Source organism: Tamandua tetradactyla, chromosome 10 (genome assembly GCF_023851605.1).
Source record: "Tamandua tetradactyla isolate mTamTet1 chromosome 10, mTamTet1.pri, whole genome shotgun sequence".
NCBI lineage: Eukaryota > Metazoa > Chordata > Mammalia > Pilosa > Myrmecophagidae > Tamandua > Tamandua tetradactyla.
Window position 1 is genome coordinate 25,091,613 of NC_135336.1, and position 20,018 is coordinate 25,111,630.

The following is a 20,018-nucleotide window of genomic DNA, read 5'->3' on the forward strand; positions in this document are numbered from 1 at the left end:
ATGTATTCACCATAGCCAAATTGGTGCATTAATAGCATACAAATCTGACACGAGGGAATGCAACTTCAGTGAGATTAAATTCACCACGCCATAGCATGAAAAAAAATTAAGCTTGGATTCAAATTCAAATCTGTTTGATTCAAAAGGCTAAATCCACTGTAACATCCTGAATTACACACCCATCTCCCAATGTTCTATCATCACTGCCTGCCACAATTTAGCAAATTTATATAAACTATATGTATATATATGTAGTTGCATATACATAACTATTTTTTTAAATATATAGAACAGAAGGAAAACTGATTCATAACAAAGAATTTATTTAACAAATATTAAGTCCCTATCACACGCTTGGCACTGACTCAGCTGAACTGAATATAATCAGGTTTGCCAGAAGGATCAAAATCTAGTTACAGCTATCTAACAGGCTCTTAAAAGAGAGAGAGAAAAAAAGATCTTTCTATGGTCATTTATTCAGGAGTATATGAATGTTCCAGTTATAAGACTCAGGATTCCTCTAATAAAGGTAAGTTATCACTCCAAAATGAGGAGAAAAGAGATGGAGCCTTAATTGTGGGGATGCAGATGGTAAGGGCAGGTGAGCATTTAATTTCAATTTTCTCTCAAAATAAGACATGCAAAAGCAAAAATGAATTAGGGGAGGGGGGAAGGCAGGGAACAAAAGAAAATAGTAAACTTGAACAAAATTCAAAACCTGGCATACTTCTTTTGCTAAATACAGAAGCAGACAATTTAAGTGTTATCTACCCTGCAGGAGAAGGCCTTCCACTAAACTGCTTCAAATATGCTACTCATTCTAGCAAACATGTTACTCACTTAAATTATATAAATATTCAGTCAAGGAACAATGAATAAATACAAGACCAAATGAAAAAAAAAGTGTTTTCTTCTCAGTTTGACAAGAAAATGCTTTGGAAATTTATCCCAATTGAGAGAAAGGACAGGGATATAAAATGCTATGATGGGCAGAAGACAATATGAATCAAATCCCCAAACAATTAAACATTATTTAGGATATCTAGGATTGTTTTTTTTTCCTCTTTATTACACTATCAACTATAAATAGACCATCAGAATTTTGGTGTAATGCTCAGAATTCACTGTAAAAGATTTGTCAAAGGTATTAATTATAACTAAAATAAAATTATTCAGCCACCTCCCAAACCCCACTGCCCTCCAACACACACACACACACACACACACACACACACACACACACACACACACACACACTCAAAATAAGCTCAATTGTTTTGATATGGACCAGGTGCTGCAGTGCTGAACTGTGAGTCATGCTGCAGCCCATGCCATCAAGGTTGGCCAAGGAAACAATGAGGATCAAATGTCTGCTGTTGCAGAGTCTTCAACCCAGTCCAGTGGGAGTTTGATGTTCCAAGGACATCCAAAATTCTGCCTTTCTAATTCCGGTCAGAATATTTCTACACACAAGCAATCAACAATTGGAAGAAGAAATCAAGAAAAAAATTACATTTACAATATCAAATAATCAAATATCTAGGAATAACTCTAACCAAAGATGTAAAGGACTTGTACACAGAAAACTATAAAATATTGCTAAAAGAATTAAAGATGACCTTAATAAACAGAAGGACATTCCATGATCTTGGACTGGAAGACTAAAGATCATTAAGGTGTCAATGCTACCAAATGCAATTTATACATTCAATCCAATCCCAATAAAAATTCAACAACATTCTTTGTAGAAGTGGAAAAGCCAATCCTCACATTTATATGGAAAGACAAGGGGCCCCAAATAGCTAAAGCAATGTTGAAAAAGAGTAATGAAGTTGGAGGACTCTTACTTCCTGATCTTAAAACTTAGAACAAAGCCACAGTAATCAAAACAGCCCGGTAGAGTGATGTGAGAGTGGCTCAGTGGCAGAATTCTTGCCTGCCATGCCGGAGACCTGGGTATGATTCCTGGTGCCAGCCCATGTAAAAAACAAACAAACAAAATAGCATGGTAATGGCAAAAAGACAGATATATAGACCAATGAAATCAAATAGAGCTCAGAAATGAATCTTCATATTTATGGCCAATCAATATCTTTTTTAATATTTTTTAGTTGAAATATATCATACAAAAAGCAATAAATTTCAAAGTACATTGTAACAAGTAGTTACAAAACAGATTTCAATGTTTGGTATGGGTTACAGTTCCACAATTTCAGGTTTCTCCTTCTAGCTGTTCCAAGACACTAGAGACTAAAAGAAATATCAATATAATGATTTAGCAGTCATACTCATTCGTTAAATTCCACCTTCTCTATAACAGAGAAGTTATAACAACTCCTCCTCCTTTGATCTTTCTCTCAATCTTTAAGAGTATTTGGAATATATCCATTTTAAATTTTTCATGTTGGATAGGGGTGTTGACAATTATAGGATGGGGGAGGGAACTACTGATGTTCTCGGAGAGGCTGGGTTCTCTGGGTTTCTGGACTTAACTGGCCTAGGAACTATCTTGAGATTTTAAATTTCCGGAAAGTAATCTCAGTGCGTAAAACTTTTGTATAATCTCAGATGGAGCCCTAAGTGTTCTTCAGGGTTAACAGGAATGGTGTTTGTTGGGATTTGGCAAACCATGATAATTAGCAATATCTAGCTGAAGCTTGCCTAGGAGTAGCCTCCAGAATAGTCTTTCAACTCTATCTGAACTCTGAGCCACTGATTTTGTTACATTTCTTTTCCCCCTTTTTGGTCAGGAAGGAGTGCCAGGGCTAGGCTCATCCCTGCCAGGCTCATCCCTGCCACAACTGCCAGGAAGACATTCACCCTGGATGTCATGTCCCACGTAGGCAGGAGGGTACTGATTTTCCTTGGACTTAGAAAGAGCTGGACTTAGAAAGAGGCTATATCTGAGAAACAAAAGAGGTTTCATGGGAGAAACTCTTAGGCATAACTATAGGTAGGCTTAACTTCTCCACCACAGATATAAATTTCATAAGAGCAGTCTTCAAGATTAAGGGCTTCGCCTATAAACGGAGTCTCTAATGTTTGATATAGAATCAGGGGGTTCCTAGGCAGGAAATGGCCAACTGATTTTTGACAAGGTGTCAAACATACTCAATTGGGAAAGAATAGTCTCTTCAAATGGCAGTGGAAAAAAAACTAAGGACCTCTACTTCACGCCAAATACAACAATCAACTCAAAATAGATCAAAGACCTTAATATAAGAGTTACAACTATCAAACTCCTAGAAGGAAATATAGGGAAGTATCTTCCGGACCTTGTATTAGACAATGGTTCCTTAACTTTAAACCCAAAGCACAAGCAACAAAAGAAAATATAGATAAATGGGACCTCTTCATAACTACAATCTTCTGTTCTTCAAAGGACTTTATCATGAAAATAAAATGACAACCTACACAACGGGAGAAAAACATTTGGATATCACAAATTCATTAAAGGTTTAATGTCCAGAATATATAAAGAAATCCTTCAACTTAACAAAAAGACAAAATTTTTGAATGGACAAAAGACATGAATAGACATCTCTCCAAAGAAGATATAAAAATGGCCAAAAAGCATATAAAAAGAGTCACAATATCATTAGTCATCACAGAAATGCAAATCAAAACCACAATGAGATACTATTTTACACCCAGTATAATGGTCACTACTAAAAAATATGGAAAGTAAGTGTTGAGGAGGATACAGAGAAATAGGAGCACTCATTCATTGCTGGTGGCAATGTAAAATGGTGTAGCAGCTGTGGAACACAGTTTAGCAGTTCCTCAGAAAGCTAAGTATAGAACTACCATATGACCTGACAATCCCACCATTAAGTATTTATACAAAAGAATAGAAAGCAGGGACTTAGATATTTGCACACCAATGTTCATATCAGCATTATTCACAATTGCCAAAAGATGAAAACTCAAGTGTCTGTAAACTAACGAATAGATAAATAAAATATGGCATATACATACAATGAAATATTATCCAGCTGTAAAAAGAAATGAAGTACTGATACATACAACATGTATAGACCTTGAAGATATTATGTTGGGAGAAATAAGCCAGAAACAAAAGGACAAATATTGTATGATCGCACTGGTTTGAAGCAATTAAAATAAGCACATTCATATAGAGTCAGAATCTAGAATATAGGTTACCATGGGACAGAATAGGGATAGAGAATGGGAAGTTAAGGGTTAAAATATACAGGGTTCTTATTTGAAATGATGGAAATGTTTTGGTAATGGATAGTGGTGATGGTATTGCAACATTGTGAATGGAATTAACAGCACTGAAATATATATATGAATATGATTAAATGGGAAATGTTAGATTGTATATATGGTAACAGAATAAAATGTTTTTCAAAAAAAAACATGGAACTACACTACACAGTGAACTCTAAGTTAAACCATGATCTTTAATTAATAGTATAGTTTTAAAAATGTGCTATCATCAATTGTAACAAATGCTGAAAACCAATGGAAGGTGTCAGTAGTGGGGTGGTATATGGTAATCCTGTATTTTAAGCATGACTGTTCTATAAACTCACAATTTCCCTGATAAGGAAAAAAAGTAAAGTTACCATCAGGTATTGAGATAAGTATTACGGAAAAAAATAAATCTGGGAAAGAGGATAAAGAATTAGAAGGGTGAAGAGAAAGGAGTGTTTATGTATTTTAAAGGAAGATCAGGGAAGGCTTCTCTGATACAGCGGCACTTAAGAAGAGACCTGGAAGAAGGGAACAGTAAGCCACGCAGATGTTTGGGTAAGAGGAAACAGCAGGTACCAAGACAAATAAAGTGAAGGCGTTCCTAGTGCGTGCAAGGCACAAGAAGGTTGACAGGACTGCATGGCTCTATAAGAGAGCATCATAGAAATAAAGTCACAGAAATGGGCTAAGGGGAAAACTAGGTGAAAAGCCTTTTAAATTTTGTAAGGAACTCTGATAAAAAACTTTGACTTTTCTGAGGGAAAAAGTCTTTGGGTTAAGAATAGTAGAGTGATATGACCTAATGTGTGTTTTAGAAGGATAACTGGCTGTTATCACTTGCTGTGTACATAGGTAAGCAGCAAGAAGGATAGCAAGGTGGGTAGCCAAGAGTAGCACAAAATCTAAGCAAGAGATACTAGCTTCAATAACTTTTACAGACAATACTATAAAAAACCTTAGAATACAAGATTTATGCCCCCTCACTTAAAAAGCTTCCAGGAAAGCTTATAATAATTCCCTGTTCCATGTTCAAACCAAACAGTGGGAATTAGAGCACCCAGGATTTTAGTGAAATAAGGAGAAAAATATAAAACAAGGAGAAAATATAAGGAGAAAAATACAAAACTTTAAGGTAGTAAACTAACATATGGGCTTAATTTTATTGGACCATGCAAAACCCAACCACCATATATATACTTTAGTAAGTATACCTGGACACTGTTCTTTCCACTAAATGTTTTATGGACTATGCATATATAGTGAAAGAATGTGAATTGGAAGTTTTGGAAAATAAGACTGCCTAAATATTGTAAATAGTATTCTCCATTATGCCAGAGTGTCTCTGAAAACAGCATCATTAAATCGTGCATATTTTCCATGTGAACTACATAACGAGAGGTTTGAATTGCTAACCAAGGATTCCAAATTAATCAGCGCTGTTTAACATAATCAACCAAAAGAAGTAATAAAACCACCCAAGCCCCTTTATTCCTTCATAATGTCAATTATCCTCCAAATCATAGCATGGTATGACATTAGAGTTGAGAGAAATCATATATGGCATAAAGTAGACTGAACTTATTTTATATATGCTTAAAAAAAAAAGGCCTAGTATAATTATAGCATTTATCCAAGGTAACATTACAAACATAGCTCAAGACTAGAAGCCAGAGCACTGGAATTTTACTGTATTTTAGCAAAGCATAAAACAAACCAACAGAAAACCAAGCTTCGAAAAATACATGTCCACTGAAAACACTGATTATGCAAAAGGCCCCAATGTAATAAAATAGTAGAGTACTCTAAAAGAACTGTTAAAATTCTATCACAAGTTGACAAAGCACCAATAACCACTGCTGTTATAAAACAAAACATTTAACTAAGACTCAGTTTCTCTTATTAGATTTCAAAAAGGCTTTTGGGGGCAGGAGAGGTTGGGGATTCAAGGTTAAAAGGGCTGGAAGGATAACCACCAAACTTAATAGTTGTTAAGGCCGAGAAAGGTGGTGGTAGTAGAGTCTGGGCTAAGTGGCGAGAACATACAGAGGGAAAACTAGGTTTGCCCATCTTCTACACATTTCTCTACTAATTGAGTCTTTAAAAAGTTTACATTTATATATTATTCATGCATTCTTTAGAAGAAAGAAAACGTGTTATTCTGAATTCTCCAAAACATTCAATTCCCTTTTAATCTATACGTAGAAATTACACAGACACTACTGGACTATTCTCTGAAAGTATTATCAAGTCTTCGTTACAACTGAAAATGTTCAAGGGGCTATATATATATATATATATATATTTTTTTTTTTTTAAATGTTAAGTCGAATGTTTAAAAATCTGTAAAAGTCACCTTTTATTCTGTCTACTTTACAAATTTTAAATTTCATAAAGCAAATTTCTTCCATCCAATTGGGTAAGGGGAAAGAAAGGTATAGGAAATAGAAATTTTTATTATAAACATAAAATAGTAACATATATGACAGAAACAATTATACATTTCTTATCATTATTGTACCTATACTAAAGCAGAGAAACAGAATTTGAAAAACCATCTTTTAACAATTCACTGCAGGACACATAATGCTGTCCTGTGCAAAGAAAAAAAAAAAAAACCACAACAGAAGCAGGTTTAATACATTTTGAAATTTAGAAGATTCCAAATGCCCTGATGATAAATACAGTATACACTTATAAGTATAAATACACTTCCTACCAAAATTCAATTTGATGAAACTGGCTTCTGCCCTTCACTCACTTAGATTTATTCTAATCACGCACTATTCCTAGATTCTAGAACTCATTACAAAGGGTGAAAAATGTACTATACTTGGAATGGGAAATAACAAATGGAAGTACAGTTCTTGGATGAATAATAAAGCTTGCAATAAATTCTCTAAATTAGGTCTAAATCAAATTGATCTCAACATGTAGGAAAAAAACTGGAGTTTTGGTAAGACTATTTAAAAGAAAGTAATCAATAAAATATTTTATGCTAGCATCAAAACTATAGAGCAAGTCCTCACAAATAAGTTAGCGCCTGTGTAATCAGCAAAGTACAAAAAAGGTAAGGCACAAGTACTGTTTAAAGCTCTCAAATCCTTAAAATCACACACAGCTGAATTTTTTTTTTTTTGAAATCCTATCTAAAGGCTTTGACATGGTAGGGAGAGGATGGAATAGGGAAGATGCTTGCTCCTTCCTGACTCTTCACAATTTGTCTGAAATTTTTTTTTTAACTTATTCTAATAATCCCTCTCCTTCCTTTCTTACTCCGAATTCACACCTTTGAACTTTCAGTTATAATTTTCTAATTGAAGCCCATTCTGGGCAAGATTCCAAAGAAGACCAAAGGCTAGGCAATTACACAAAATAATCCTGGGAAGTATTTTTTGTTTTTATCATTTCAGTAATTAAAAACACTGCTTATACAGCATCTTCAGTACTAAGAGGTAAGAGATGAAGATGAAAAAGTAGCCAGCGCTATAAACGCAAACATTATTAACTATTAACAAGTCTTTCGGAGTCTCAAAAATATGGGCTCTTAATATTTTTTAAATGTCAGGTTAAGGAGACTGAAAAGGAATTTCAATGATGTGGGAATCAGAAAACTGTCTGTCTAAACCAAAAAGCTCTGCCTCCAATTACAAGGGAAGAAGAGATTCATATGATTTAACCTCAAATGTATATATTGGCTTCCCAAGTATATTCTACATGAATATTCTCAGCAACTTAGAACTCGCCACTGGAGGTCTATTCCCATTGTTGGCTATTATCCAGAGTTATTTATTAGAGACTTCTTTTAGCAAATAACTTATTTTAGAGTTAATTATTAAGGACTTATTTACACCATACTAAAATCTACCTATACCTTAATCTTTTCCATGGAGCGACACAAGACAAGATGAATTTCCATTACATCTATAATATTCTTTCCTAGTGTCCAATCTAAAATATTCTAGCAACCAATAAATTCTCTGATTTGGGTTTATTACTTTTGTAAGATCCTCCAAACCCAAGAGTACAACATAGGCAATGTGAATGTCTACCCATAAATGCACACATGTATCACTTGATGAGTTATACTATTTAGATAATCTCTAAATTCCTGTCTAAGATTTTATTAAATATACACTCTTACAAAGTTAACTTTTTTTTCAAAATTTAAATGCTTACTTCAAAGTTTATTAAAGGTGGATTCCAGGCCTCTAGGTAGATTCACCAATCAGACTCTTTCTAATTCAAACACCTACCAATTTTATAACACCTACAACAAAAGAGTCAAATATATAGATTTACGAGCCATAAAGCTACATCCTTTTGCCCAATATTCTCACTACCGAGAATTCTTCTTAAGGGAAAACTTAAAACAGCATAAAATGCTACATATGAAAGGTATTCAAAGCATCTTATTATACTAGCAGAAAACAAACAAACAAAAAAAACAAGCAGATCAAATCAAAGTGCCCAAAAGGAGTAGAAAGGAAGAAAGGGGGAAATTAACCTTTTAAAACACATTTTGAACAATATATAGCAAAAAGTGAGTTTGGGACATTAAAAAACCAGGAGATTATTATAGGTTCTAGACTATGATTTTAACTATATAAAAATATATACTTCTGTATCCCAAGACCGTAAGTAATAAACAAAAGACTGTTGGTTTGTGGATAATATTTTTCTCTTCAAAATTTTCTCTCACATTACAGTTGTATAATTTTTAAATAAAAAATGGAAATCAAAAGCTATATCTGAATCATCTAACCTTACACCTAAAAAGAGAATAAGATCCTTCTCCAACTTCTGGGAAACATGTTGCTGAACTTAATTTAGAAATTCCATTAACTAAATTGCCTATGGTTAAGACTGCTAAAATAGAAATACTAAATCTATTTACATGGTCAAGAAAACTTCCTTACACTAAAACATGAATTTGTAAGCCATAAGATACCATTCTGTGGATTCGAGATTTCATTTCGGGCTATCTTTATTTTGAGTCTATAGAACCCTTAGTTCACAAACTAAAACAGGTGGTTTGCCTGAGTTTCTGAAACCATGGACTAGCAGGCAAAGGCTTGGCTATTTCATTTTAATGACACAAAAGATCAACAAATACCAAGCATCAAAAAATTAGGAGTTCAACCCAGAAACACACTAAAGGCAAAGTCTGAATGGAATTACAGTAATGTGTAGTATTGTAAAATTTTTCCTACAATCATCATAAGAGGAATGGAGGGGAGAAAAGCTGTAAACTGAAGTAGGGAGATCATTGGCTTATATGTGAATTAACACTGAAAAAGCAATTCATGCTGGGCTCAGAGTTTCCTAAGCCTAGCATTTCAGGATGCTCCTTAAGAGACTGTCTAGGAGTCACTAATCTTTAACCAGTAGCAGAGAGCTGCCCATACATTCAACATTCTGGAGTTAAGAACTTTTTATCAGAGAAGCAGTAAAATCTAGACGGCTTCATATCTACTTCCTGAACACTCTCTTACTGCTACTATAATCCCAATTCTATTTAAAACCTGTTGAGAAGGGAATGGAGTTGCAAGCCCATCAGAAATCCTATCAGCTGGTAAGAAATATGGTCAATCTCCTATGGCAACCAAAGATCGGACAGCTGAGGGCATAAGACTGAGCTTAAAATGAAAACTGGATTTACTGTTTTAAACAGAGTATAAATCTTAAGACAGAAAGAGATACCTCCCTCCTCCCCACTATACACACCAAATGTTTATTCCCCATCTTCTTCATAACAAAGGGAAGGGGATGCATATTGAACAAAGTAGGCAGCAGGAAAAAGACAAAGATTTCTAAAGGGAATGTGCAGAATTTGGGGGAAGGGGTTTGTCAGGTATTAAGAAATAGTGAAAAAAGAAGACCAAAAAGAAAGAACTGACAAGCAGACTAGGACCTAATATCCTCTAATCAGCACATTCTCTCTTTAAAGGAAAGTCCAAATGAAAGCCAAATTATAACCAAAGGGTGAGTACATTCTCCAAGCAAGGGTCCCTAATCATGAATTTTTTTATTATGATACCTCAGGCTTCACTGTAGGGATATAACTGCCAATTAAGTCAAATATTAGTGTTGGTTGATCAGGGAACCCTCCCCTAATGAATACCAATGTTAAGTGACTTATGCTTGTTCTCCCACACCCCTTCTTCCTACCTTCAGGCTGACTATATCTTCATAATTAAAATACAGACTCCGTTCAGACTGGCCATAACACATTGGTTTCAGTTTCAGGCTTCTCTCATGAAATATTTTCATTTCCCCTAGGCTATCTCACTTCCCTGATTTAAATAACCTTTATTTATATATGGATGTTACCCCAGAATTTCAGACTATCTCTTTCATAGGCCCATTGCTGATTGCAATTATTTTCATTCAGAGAATAATCCTAGGTGAAATTAAAAGAGCATCATGAATCAGTCTCCTAAATACTGATATATAATTTGAGGAATAATCTTCTTTTAGAAAGTTTCATGAAATTAAGAAAGAATCAAATGGTGAATAAGTATAGAAGCACTTTAGATTACCCTGAGGTGCTGGATAACACCTTCCACTGCGGTCAAGAGTGATGAAGACCGGACCACTGTAACACCAACATCTGCAGAGAATCACAAAACCAAAACCCAGAGCTCCTTTAAGAAATCTGTTAGAGTGAATGGCAAAAATCACGAGAGACTTTTCTAGTCTATTTTGAAAGAGCTCCAGATATATTCTACAGCCTTCCTCTATAGCTCACTCAATTTTTACATACAAGATGATTAAGGTTTTCTTATAACCAACATCTCTTCTCAATATTTCTTTCAAGGTAAGTAATTAGGTACAAATTAAACAGTTAATAAAAATGTGAATTTTGTAAATGACTATTCATACAGATTGACTACTTCACAATGGTAAGAGGGAAAAAGGCCATACGCTACCTCTATTCTTTTTGTTGCTACTTTTAATTGATGTTGGTTTAACATCTAGTTTTAAATGTAATTAAAAATCTTTAAAAGGTACAATACATACTTACGTATGTATATATTAAACATGTACACAAATCTGGGTATTTTTTTTTACAACAAAATGTTTTATGCGAGAAGGTTTAATTTTTCTGATAAAGTTTTCAAAAAGGCAGATTTAAGAATTAAAAATAACCTATACTCCTGAGTTCAGCCATAATAAAGGGACAATCTAACTTAACAGTATTGACTCTTTCTATAGATTTTTACCTCTAGAAGATACAAAATTGATCCAGAGTAATTAGCAAATTTATACCTTCTTTCCCAGTTTACAAATAACACCACGACAAAATAATTAAACAACCCAGAACTTTAAAATTTATCACGTTAATGCTAGACATATTATATTTTTTTAAAAACATGTTTTATCTATTCTGTGTTGATAAGAAAAATCCTTAAAACTAAAGTATTTAAATAAATGAGGCAAATTACATATCTTTTGTTAACAATTTCCTTCTATTAATGCCTGGCTCATTTTAAGACAGTAACTATCTATCCACTTGTTATATGTGTTTATATTTATATATTGTTATATATATTATACTTGTTATATATACTTACATTTATATGTTGTTATATATATTTACCTGTTAACTTTAATAGAGTTATCTTTTTCATCTGGTTAACTTTTTTTTGGCATTGGCATAAGAATATTTATTGTAACCATTTGTAATATCAAAGTAGTAGAAACAACTAATTTTTCATCAGTAGGTATCTAATTACAAACTGACAAACTCATACTATCTTTTAGATCTCATTCATTACTTAACTTCTAGAGGCCTTCCCCAAATCTCTGAGTCCAGACTGGATGCTCTAATTATATACTCCTGATAGCACTTTGTACTTCCACTCATAAAGCATTTAACATACTGTATTATAACAGTCTGGCAGTAACTGGCACAAGTAGATGCTTAACTATTTGTTGAAAGCAGATCAAAAGTAAAGTTGTCAGAATAGCATGAAAGTGGTAGAGAAATCAGCCTTTCAGATGAGACTTCAGCTGTTAATGAGGAGCAGGGGCAGAGTTGGAGGGCCAAGGTGAGAGAACAGTACATGGATGAGCATATTCCTTTGTAAAGAACACCTGTGCAAAAGATCCTAAAGTAAATGACAGCTACACAGGACAGTAAGAATGACTGTACACTGACTCACACTGAGCCATTCACTTTTATAATGTATACACAATTGGTTTAAAATTTAATGAATCAACTTAAGGAAAAGGGCATACATTTCATCTTACAAAATGATTTAAAAGAAAGATTTATAAACTGGATAAACCTCACCTGTCATAGGATCAAAGAGCTGATTAGCTTCTAAGTCTGTAAAAGTACTACTACAGACAGGGCATTTGAAGGAAGCCCGGTTGGTAGAATCCCTCTCATCAGTTTCAATCCTCCTTCTCATGTGGTCCAATTTATATTTTACCACATTAACAAGAGTGCGATAATTGATAAAGTAGTAGTTATGGCGAGTGGTTTTCCCATCTGCAGCAGTCTCTACCCTCATTCTGCATTTGATGAACTTGTCTCCCTTTAAATTATTCAAAACTGACCGAAGTTGCTTCCGATCAAACTTGAGCAGCTCCAGCATATCCTCCTCTTTCACACAGGGGTTTCGGATCAAGATGTCCAAGGCCAAAGCATGCTCAATGCCATAAAATCCCCGGATCACGTACTTAGCTAATCTTTTCAATGCGGCAGGAACCTCCGTGAGGACATCTGGGTCTGCCATCTTTAGCAGTAACTTAAACTTCTAATATACAGAATTCAAAAACAAAAAGAGAGAGAAAGAACATTAGCTAGGCATAAGGACATGGTAATCATTTCAAATCTAGAATAAGCAGCCCATTATTGGTAGCTGCCACTATTTTGGGGGTGCCACAAAGGTGCTCGAACATTCTTTTAAAAGACTTTTAATAACTAAAATTTAGTTGAGAAGAGCAAGATTTTCTTCTAGAATACAGAACAGATTACACCTAAAAAGCCTGGCATAGTTCTTAAATGATTACTTTCACAATCTACACTGTGCTTGATTACAATAAGAAATTTATTACTTATAAAAATGATGTATTATAGCAAGTCCATTTTATCTCAGAAAGAGAAACATAATAAAGCAAAAAGAAGTGCTTACTATTTTTAATAATATAGATCTTCAAGAGTGCTGGAAACTTCCTCAGAAACCTAGCAGTTGGCATATCCTTAAAGTATCTTTATTTCTTCCAAGTAAAATTTTTCTACCAATCTAAATTTTAGGATGTTTTATATAGTCGCTATCTCATAATAAAACCACAACACATAAATAAGCATATAAGTTATTACCTGTTGCAGTCATGTGACAAAATCATTAACTGTTGTAAACCTAAAAAAACTGAGCACTTTACCAACCTTGCAAAGTTGAATCTGATAACCAATTAAGAAATACATACAGTTTTTAAAAAAGAAAAGAAATAGCACAGGATATACTGGATGTCCTACAGGATATCCTTCAGTAAGGACAAAACAATTCGCATGTCATGACCAAGAAAGCTGTCTTCTGAAAGTCCTACTGGCATGGGCTAGACATACATATAGTTGCTTAAAAAGCCTGGGCTTTGGAATTAAGAGTTAGACAGTCTGTGTTTTGGTATCTGTGTGATCCTGAGCAAATCCCTTAAATAACTTCAAGCCACACTATACACTCTTGAGAAATAAGGATAACCACATACCTCAACGGGTTTGTTGGTTGTGACGAATAAGAAGGTAGGTAAAGTGCTTAGGAAACACTTGTTACAAGGATAGCTTTCTTACTGATTTAATATGTTTCAATCTAAAAGTGGCCAGGTTTTCCAAACAGACTACTTCAACTGAAATTTTCCTACATGGTAGGAAAATTTTCAACAGACATTCCTTCAAGATACCTCCATGGGGTATCACATTCTGTTATTAGTTTCTACCGAACCTTTTATTTGAAAACAGTGGTTATCTACCCTATTAGGTCCAACAGCCCTTTTGATAAGAAATATTTTGATATCCATATTATAATAAAAGAAAATTCCTAAGTAACCTACCTAAACACCTATGGGGGGGATATAATGACATACCTGTAATAAAGGAAAGTTATTTATAATAAAATGTTTACTTCAGATCATAAATACTCAGGCATGACTACACAAGAAGAGATAAGAAGTAGCCATATGCTTGCACCCATATATATTGAAAAAGTTTGGAGTAAAGCTCAGAAGCCATTAATGCAAAAAGTAAAGGAAATAAGTGGACACAAATAATATACTCATTACATATTTAGATAACACAAAAATACTTTTGTGTTACTCTGTAAAACAGGAATTGGGTAATAGGCTTACATTTAAGTCATTCTCTTACATGAATGTCTAGTAGGATATCTGAACATTGCATAGGGCCATTCTTTTTTGTACAGAACTATCTTGCTCTTTGGAAGACATCTAGTAGCTGATATTTTCTACCTAAGTATCAGCAGCAGATTCTTAAACATTGTGACAACCAAATCTGCTCCTACAAACTTTCAAAATGTCTCCCTTGAGAGTTGGCTTTAAATGCATATGGACTGGTTGTTTTTTACCCTACTGAATTTAGATTTTGTTGATCACTGGCAACTTCTCTTTCCACTCACCTATAAACTTGTTCTTTTGTGCCTACATACTAAACATTCTTCCAGCTTTTCCTTTATCTACATGTATATGAGAGGAAAAAGATACCTTCACTTCTTTTTTTTTGGAGGATAATTACGCAGGTCCTCATGTATATTTATACAAACTGTCACTATCTTAGTGGTTAGAGATTATATATAATACTTTCAGACCAAACAAAAGCCAGATCTTTAGGAGTTCAGTTTCCCTGGCCTGAACATTTGGTCCTAAAGTGTTTCTGTCATCCTAAGGTTTAAGGATGCCAGACAAATGCTTGGGTTCAACTCCAAAGCAGTATCAAATTGGTGCATTTTGTTTTCCTCTCCAATTTGGTTTACATACTGTACTTGAATCCAGTTTTGATTTTTTGTTTTGTTTTATATATTCATTGGCAGCACACAATACATGGGCTTCAGAAGCATCCAAAAGACTAAAGAATGGCAGACAAATATCAAAAAATAAATATCACAAGTTCATACTATTCCTTTTAAAACAGATCAGCCCCCCTCTTACTTCTTACTGTCCCCAAAATGGACTCAAGCATTTACTCAATGAAGATTACTAAGCACCCACATGCATGCTGTAGTCCAAGATATAGAGACAAATACATTAAGGTAAGCCAAAGAAACATACACAACAGTTATAATATAAAAACCTAACGTAACTGGAACTATAATGAAGACCCAAAGCACTTAGATGTGCAAAGGAATGAAAAAAGGAAATCAAAGAAAGGATCATGGGGAATGTGATATTTAGGTTGAAAAAGGAGGGCATGAATAAGCAGAGAAAAGTTTGGGGTACGGGAAACTGGGGGAAAGTAAGGCCTTCCATATAGAAGAAATGAAATAAACCTCTAATAAAGGACGTTTCTTCCTAATAGGAGAAAAAAAAAACACAAATTTTAAAAAACCACAATATTTCTAAGAACTGCTGGAATAGAAAGATGATGAAGTACAAGGTTAAAAGAGAAAACTTTAAAAAAAAAAGAGTCAGAGTAGAAAGTCTTTAATGAAATCCAAGAGAATTCAAATGTACAGAATTCAAAAAAGGAAAAGTTATACAAACTGACAGCAAGAAGGTATTCTACTTTGGAGAGTCAAACAAATCAATGAGCCATCACTCAAAACATCTCCAATCTTGGAAAAGATTTGGTGTAACTAAGCAAGTGCTGACTGACTAGTTTTCAGCAGGTGACATTTCAATAGTGTTTAATGTTTACCTACAGAGTAAGACTTTTTTTGAACAGGAAAGTTGCAAATAAATGCAACTGAACAAATAATCCAGTATTTCCCCCTCCAGAAACTGCATTTCTCCTACCTACCTAGCTAATGCTCTATCTTTTTGGTCCCACAGGTTCAGTTCCAATCTGCCCTTCTTTGTGCTTTCCTAGTCTCTGTCATCAAATAACAAGCATAACTTCTAGGCTACTTTATGGAATTATTCAACTTGCTACTACACATTAGCATGTGTAATCAAAAACTGATTGTGCTCAATATGTCTCTAAAGACTACTTTGCTAAAGAAATAACAGCTGTCATTTTCAACCTCAAAATCCATTTAAGATGAGGATATAAAATTTATTGTCCAAACTGGGGCACTTGAGAATGGATGGGGTTGCTAAAAATAATTAACAGCAGGAAATCTATCCACAACAGTCCTTGCTCCAGGAAATTTGGGAATATGGTCACCCTACATTTAAGTAAACAGTCTCTCTCTATTTCCAGTACTCTTGGTTGTTCAGCTATCTTCCCCCTTACCGTCCCAAATATAATCTGCTGAAGCCCAACTGCCTCTGCAATCACACCTTTTCCACTTTGTCCTAAATAAAATCTCATCTATTACATGCCCCTGTCCCTACCCCTTCCCCTCCTCCAGTCCTTCTTTCACACTGCTGCTAGTTTCCTAAAACACATATCTGGGCATCTCCCAAAGACCATCCATCTGCACACACCATAATGCTCCCTATTACCTACAGAATAAAGACCTTAGCCTAATCCATGATCTTCCTCTAACCTAATTTTCAGTTATTTCCTACTAGTGATTCTCCACTGTCACCTTCACCCCCTACCCTACCCTCACACATACATAATACACTCTGTGCTCCAGACCAGCAGTTCTCAATCCTGGCTATAAAACAGAATCATCTGGAGAATAAATAATAAGAACCCTCAACCTCATTCCCAGAGACTCTGTTTTCAGCTGGTTTGGAGGGCCAAGTCAAGCACCACACTAATTTTAAAACCTCTTTAAGCGGCTGTAATGTACACAGAAGTCACTGACCACTGACAAACTGGGCACCAGGCTATTATATATCCCTCCGATGCACGTTCTGCATAGGGAAGTCCCAGTGTCACTTACCAGCCTGTTTTCTTTGCCTGATACACTTGAGGGGCCTCTGAAGATTTAAACATGGATGTGACATAAACACTCTGTAATCCAACAATAGTGGATTTTGAATTTGAGTTCTACTTCCTACCCCTATGCCCTGGAAAATTCCCAAACTCAGTTTCCTCATATAAAAAGTGATTAAAAGTGCCTTCCTCACAGGGTTGACGTATGGATTAAATGAAATAATTCAAGGAAAATTCTCTTTCAGGGTTGGCACCATAATACAGTACAACTAAGTACTGCCATTTATAAGATTTTTAAAAGTGACTCTTGATTGTATGGTGTGTGAATATATCTCAGTAAAACTGCATTAAAAAAAACAATAAAGAAAAGGAGGAGAAAAACTAATGGAGGAAATTATCACTGAAAATTTCCCAACTCTTATGAAAGACTTAAAATTACAGATCCAAGAAGCGCAGCATACCCCAAAGAGAATAGATCCAATGGACATACTCCAAGACATTTACTAATCAGAATGTCAGAGGTCAAAGAGAAAGAGAGAATCTTGAAAGCAGCAAGAGAAAAGCAATCCATCACATACAAGGGAAGCCCAGTAAGACTATGCGCAGATCTCTTAGCAGAAACCATGGAGGCAAGAAGACAGTGGGATGATATATTTAAATTATTAAAAGAGAAAAACTGCCAACCAAGAATTCTATATCCAGCAAAACTGTCCTTTAAAAAATGAGGGAGAAATTAAAAAAAACAATAAAGTATAAATAAAAAGAAAAAAGTGACTCAACAATATGAGGAACGGTCTATAGTGAGTGAAAATGGAGAAAATGCGGGAGTATTAGCAACTACAGCAATCAAGTCAAAACTAAGGAAAACAAAAATGGGAGGAGAAAAAAAATAAAACCAAAAATTCCAAGAAAAGGACAGGATGAATGAAACAATACAGAAACAAAACTGAAAGGAACTAACAATATATTGAAAATGGGGTATTAGAGTAGGAAAAATTTAAAAATAGCTATTTGTCTTCGGCTATTATATTAAGGTTGATATATAAATATTATCTGAGAAATAGGTAATACCAGAAAAGTAGGTTTGGAAGCAGTGTGCACTCAGATGTTTATCTTTGAGGAAATACCACTAGAAAGATGCACAGCAGAGAGCTGTACAAAAGAAATGAACCAGGAAAGAAGTCAGTGCTGTGCTACTGTGTTCAAAATCTCCGTATTCTGAAATTCTTCTTCTGACCAATGACTTCCCTACTCCACCATTTCTACTTACCCACTCCTGCTGAATCTCCCACTCAATCTCTGGATATTTAAAGTAACTTAAAACAGAGGTCTCAAGTGGTAACCTATACACATATTGTTTGACCTAAAAAAAGTCTTGAAAAATTTCTGTAGTTACCAACATTTAAAAATTGTGAAATTTCACACGTTTCAACTTCCAGCTTCTCTTGAAAATTGAAAATATCTGAGAAAAAAAAAGACCACATCCCCACATGCAAATAAGCACCTGAAGGTGACCGCAGTTGGCACGTTTAGACAGGTTAGAAGCTTGGCTGGCCTTCTGAGTGTGTGACTTCTGAGTTTTTTCTTTTTATTCAAAATACCTGCCAGCCTCATCCCTAACCAGCCTAAACACCCAAACACAGGCTGGGCTACCATTTACCCACATGTATTCCAATCACAAAAACATTTAGGGACTACTGTTCACCAGCATAGAGCTAAAGAAACAAATTTGAAATGAATGCATTCTCTGCCCTCTATTTACCCTTGTCAGCCTAGCCTCAGCCACACTGACAATCTTTCAATTTCATGAGCCAAACAGGTTTTCTCCCACTTCAGTCATTGTACCTGCTATTCAATCTGTCCCAAGAGCTAAGTCCAAATCTCCTTCTTCTGATTATCCTTCAAATCTCAAATGACATTTCCTGTGAGAGGCCTTCCCAGATTTCTCTTGTTAGATTAGAATCATCTTCTTTAAGTCGCTCCTATGGCTCTTTTCCTTTCTTTAGAGTAGAGTTCTACTTTCTCCATCTCTCTCCCCACCCTTAAAACATTATTTTGTGAGCAAAGGCTTTATCTTGTTTACCAATGAATTCCCAGATCCAGCACAGTTAGTAAAGTATTACCATAAACTTTCAATAGATAACCTAGGCACGTGTTCTTCCAACAAGCCCACTCTTGCTCCTCCCCAACTCATTTATTCCATTCCTGCTTCCAGAAAAGAAAGGCTGTTGCCTTTTATTAAACTTCAAATGGTTTTAACAAGAAGGTGAAAGAACCAAATTCGCGATTTTAAAAAATTATGCTCCCTGCAAAGTGGAGTATAAAAGGAAAAAAGAGAGGATGAGAGGAATCTAGGTTACTTCGGTAAAGTATTCCAGTTCTAGAATTTCTTGGATTCTATAAACCTAACTGCTGTTTTCATAATTACCATATTTCATAGCACTCTCCACGCCTTCCCATGTTTCGCGGCAAACATCCGGACCCAGCTGCCCTCCCTAGCCCGGTCCAAAAATGTTCATTCCTCCCCACTACGAGACCCAGAGCCCCCAAACTCCCTTGGATTCTCCCAGCTGAAACCAGTAACCAAACCCAGCGCAGCCAAACCCAACCAAAACGCGGTCGCACAAGGGCTGCTCCGAGGTTAATGGTTCTTTGAAGGACCAAAAAGAGGTCCAGGTTAGAAGTGTAGGTAAAGGGCAGAGGGTGGTTAAGGAGAGAGGAGTGAAAAGGAGGAGAAAGCCTAAAATGCGACCCCGAGCCAGGGAACCTGGAACAAGGAATTGGGAACAAG

General features: G+C 35.1%; 1 protein-coding gene across 3 annotated transcripts in view; it reads right to left on the minus strand.

Annotated features, from left to right (window-relative positions):
- GTF2E1 (general transcription factor IIE subunit 1) overlaps positions 1-20,018 on the minus strand; it is a 40,340-nt gene that overhangs the window by 20,185 nt on the left and 137 nt on the right. The window contains exons 2-3 of one of the 3 annotated variants that reach the window (XM_077118209.1): positions 12,787-12,986; positions 10,761-10,831 (exon numbers count right to left, since the gene is read on the minus strand). In XM_077118209.1, coding sequence (XP_076974324.1) covers positions 10,761-10,831; positions 12,787-12,965 — 250 coding nt within the window. In that variant the 5' untranslated portion in view covers positions 12,966-12,986. Of the gene's footprint in view, positions 1-10,760; positions 10,832-12,517; positions 12,987-19,072 lie in introns of all 3 variants that reach the window. The other 2 variants (XM_077118208.1, XM_077118207.1) reach the window with 2 other exon arrangements.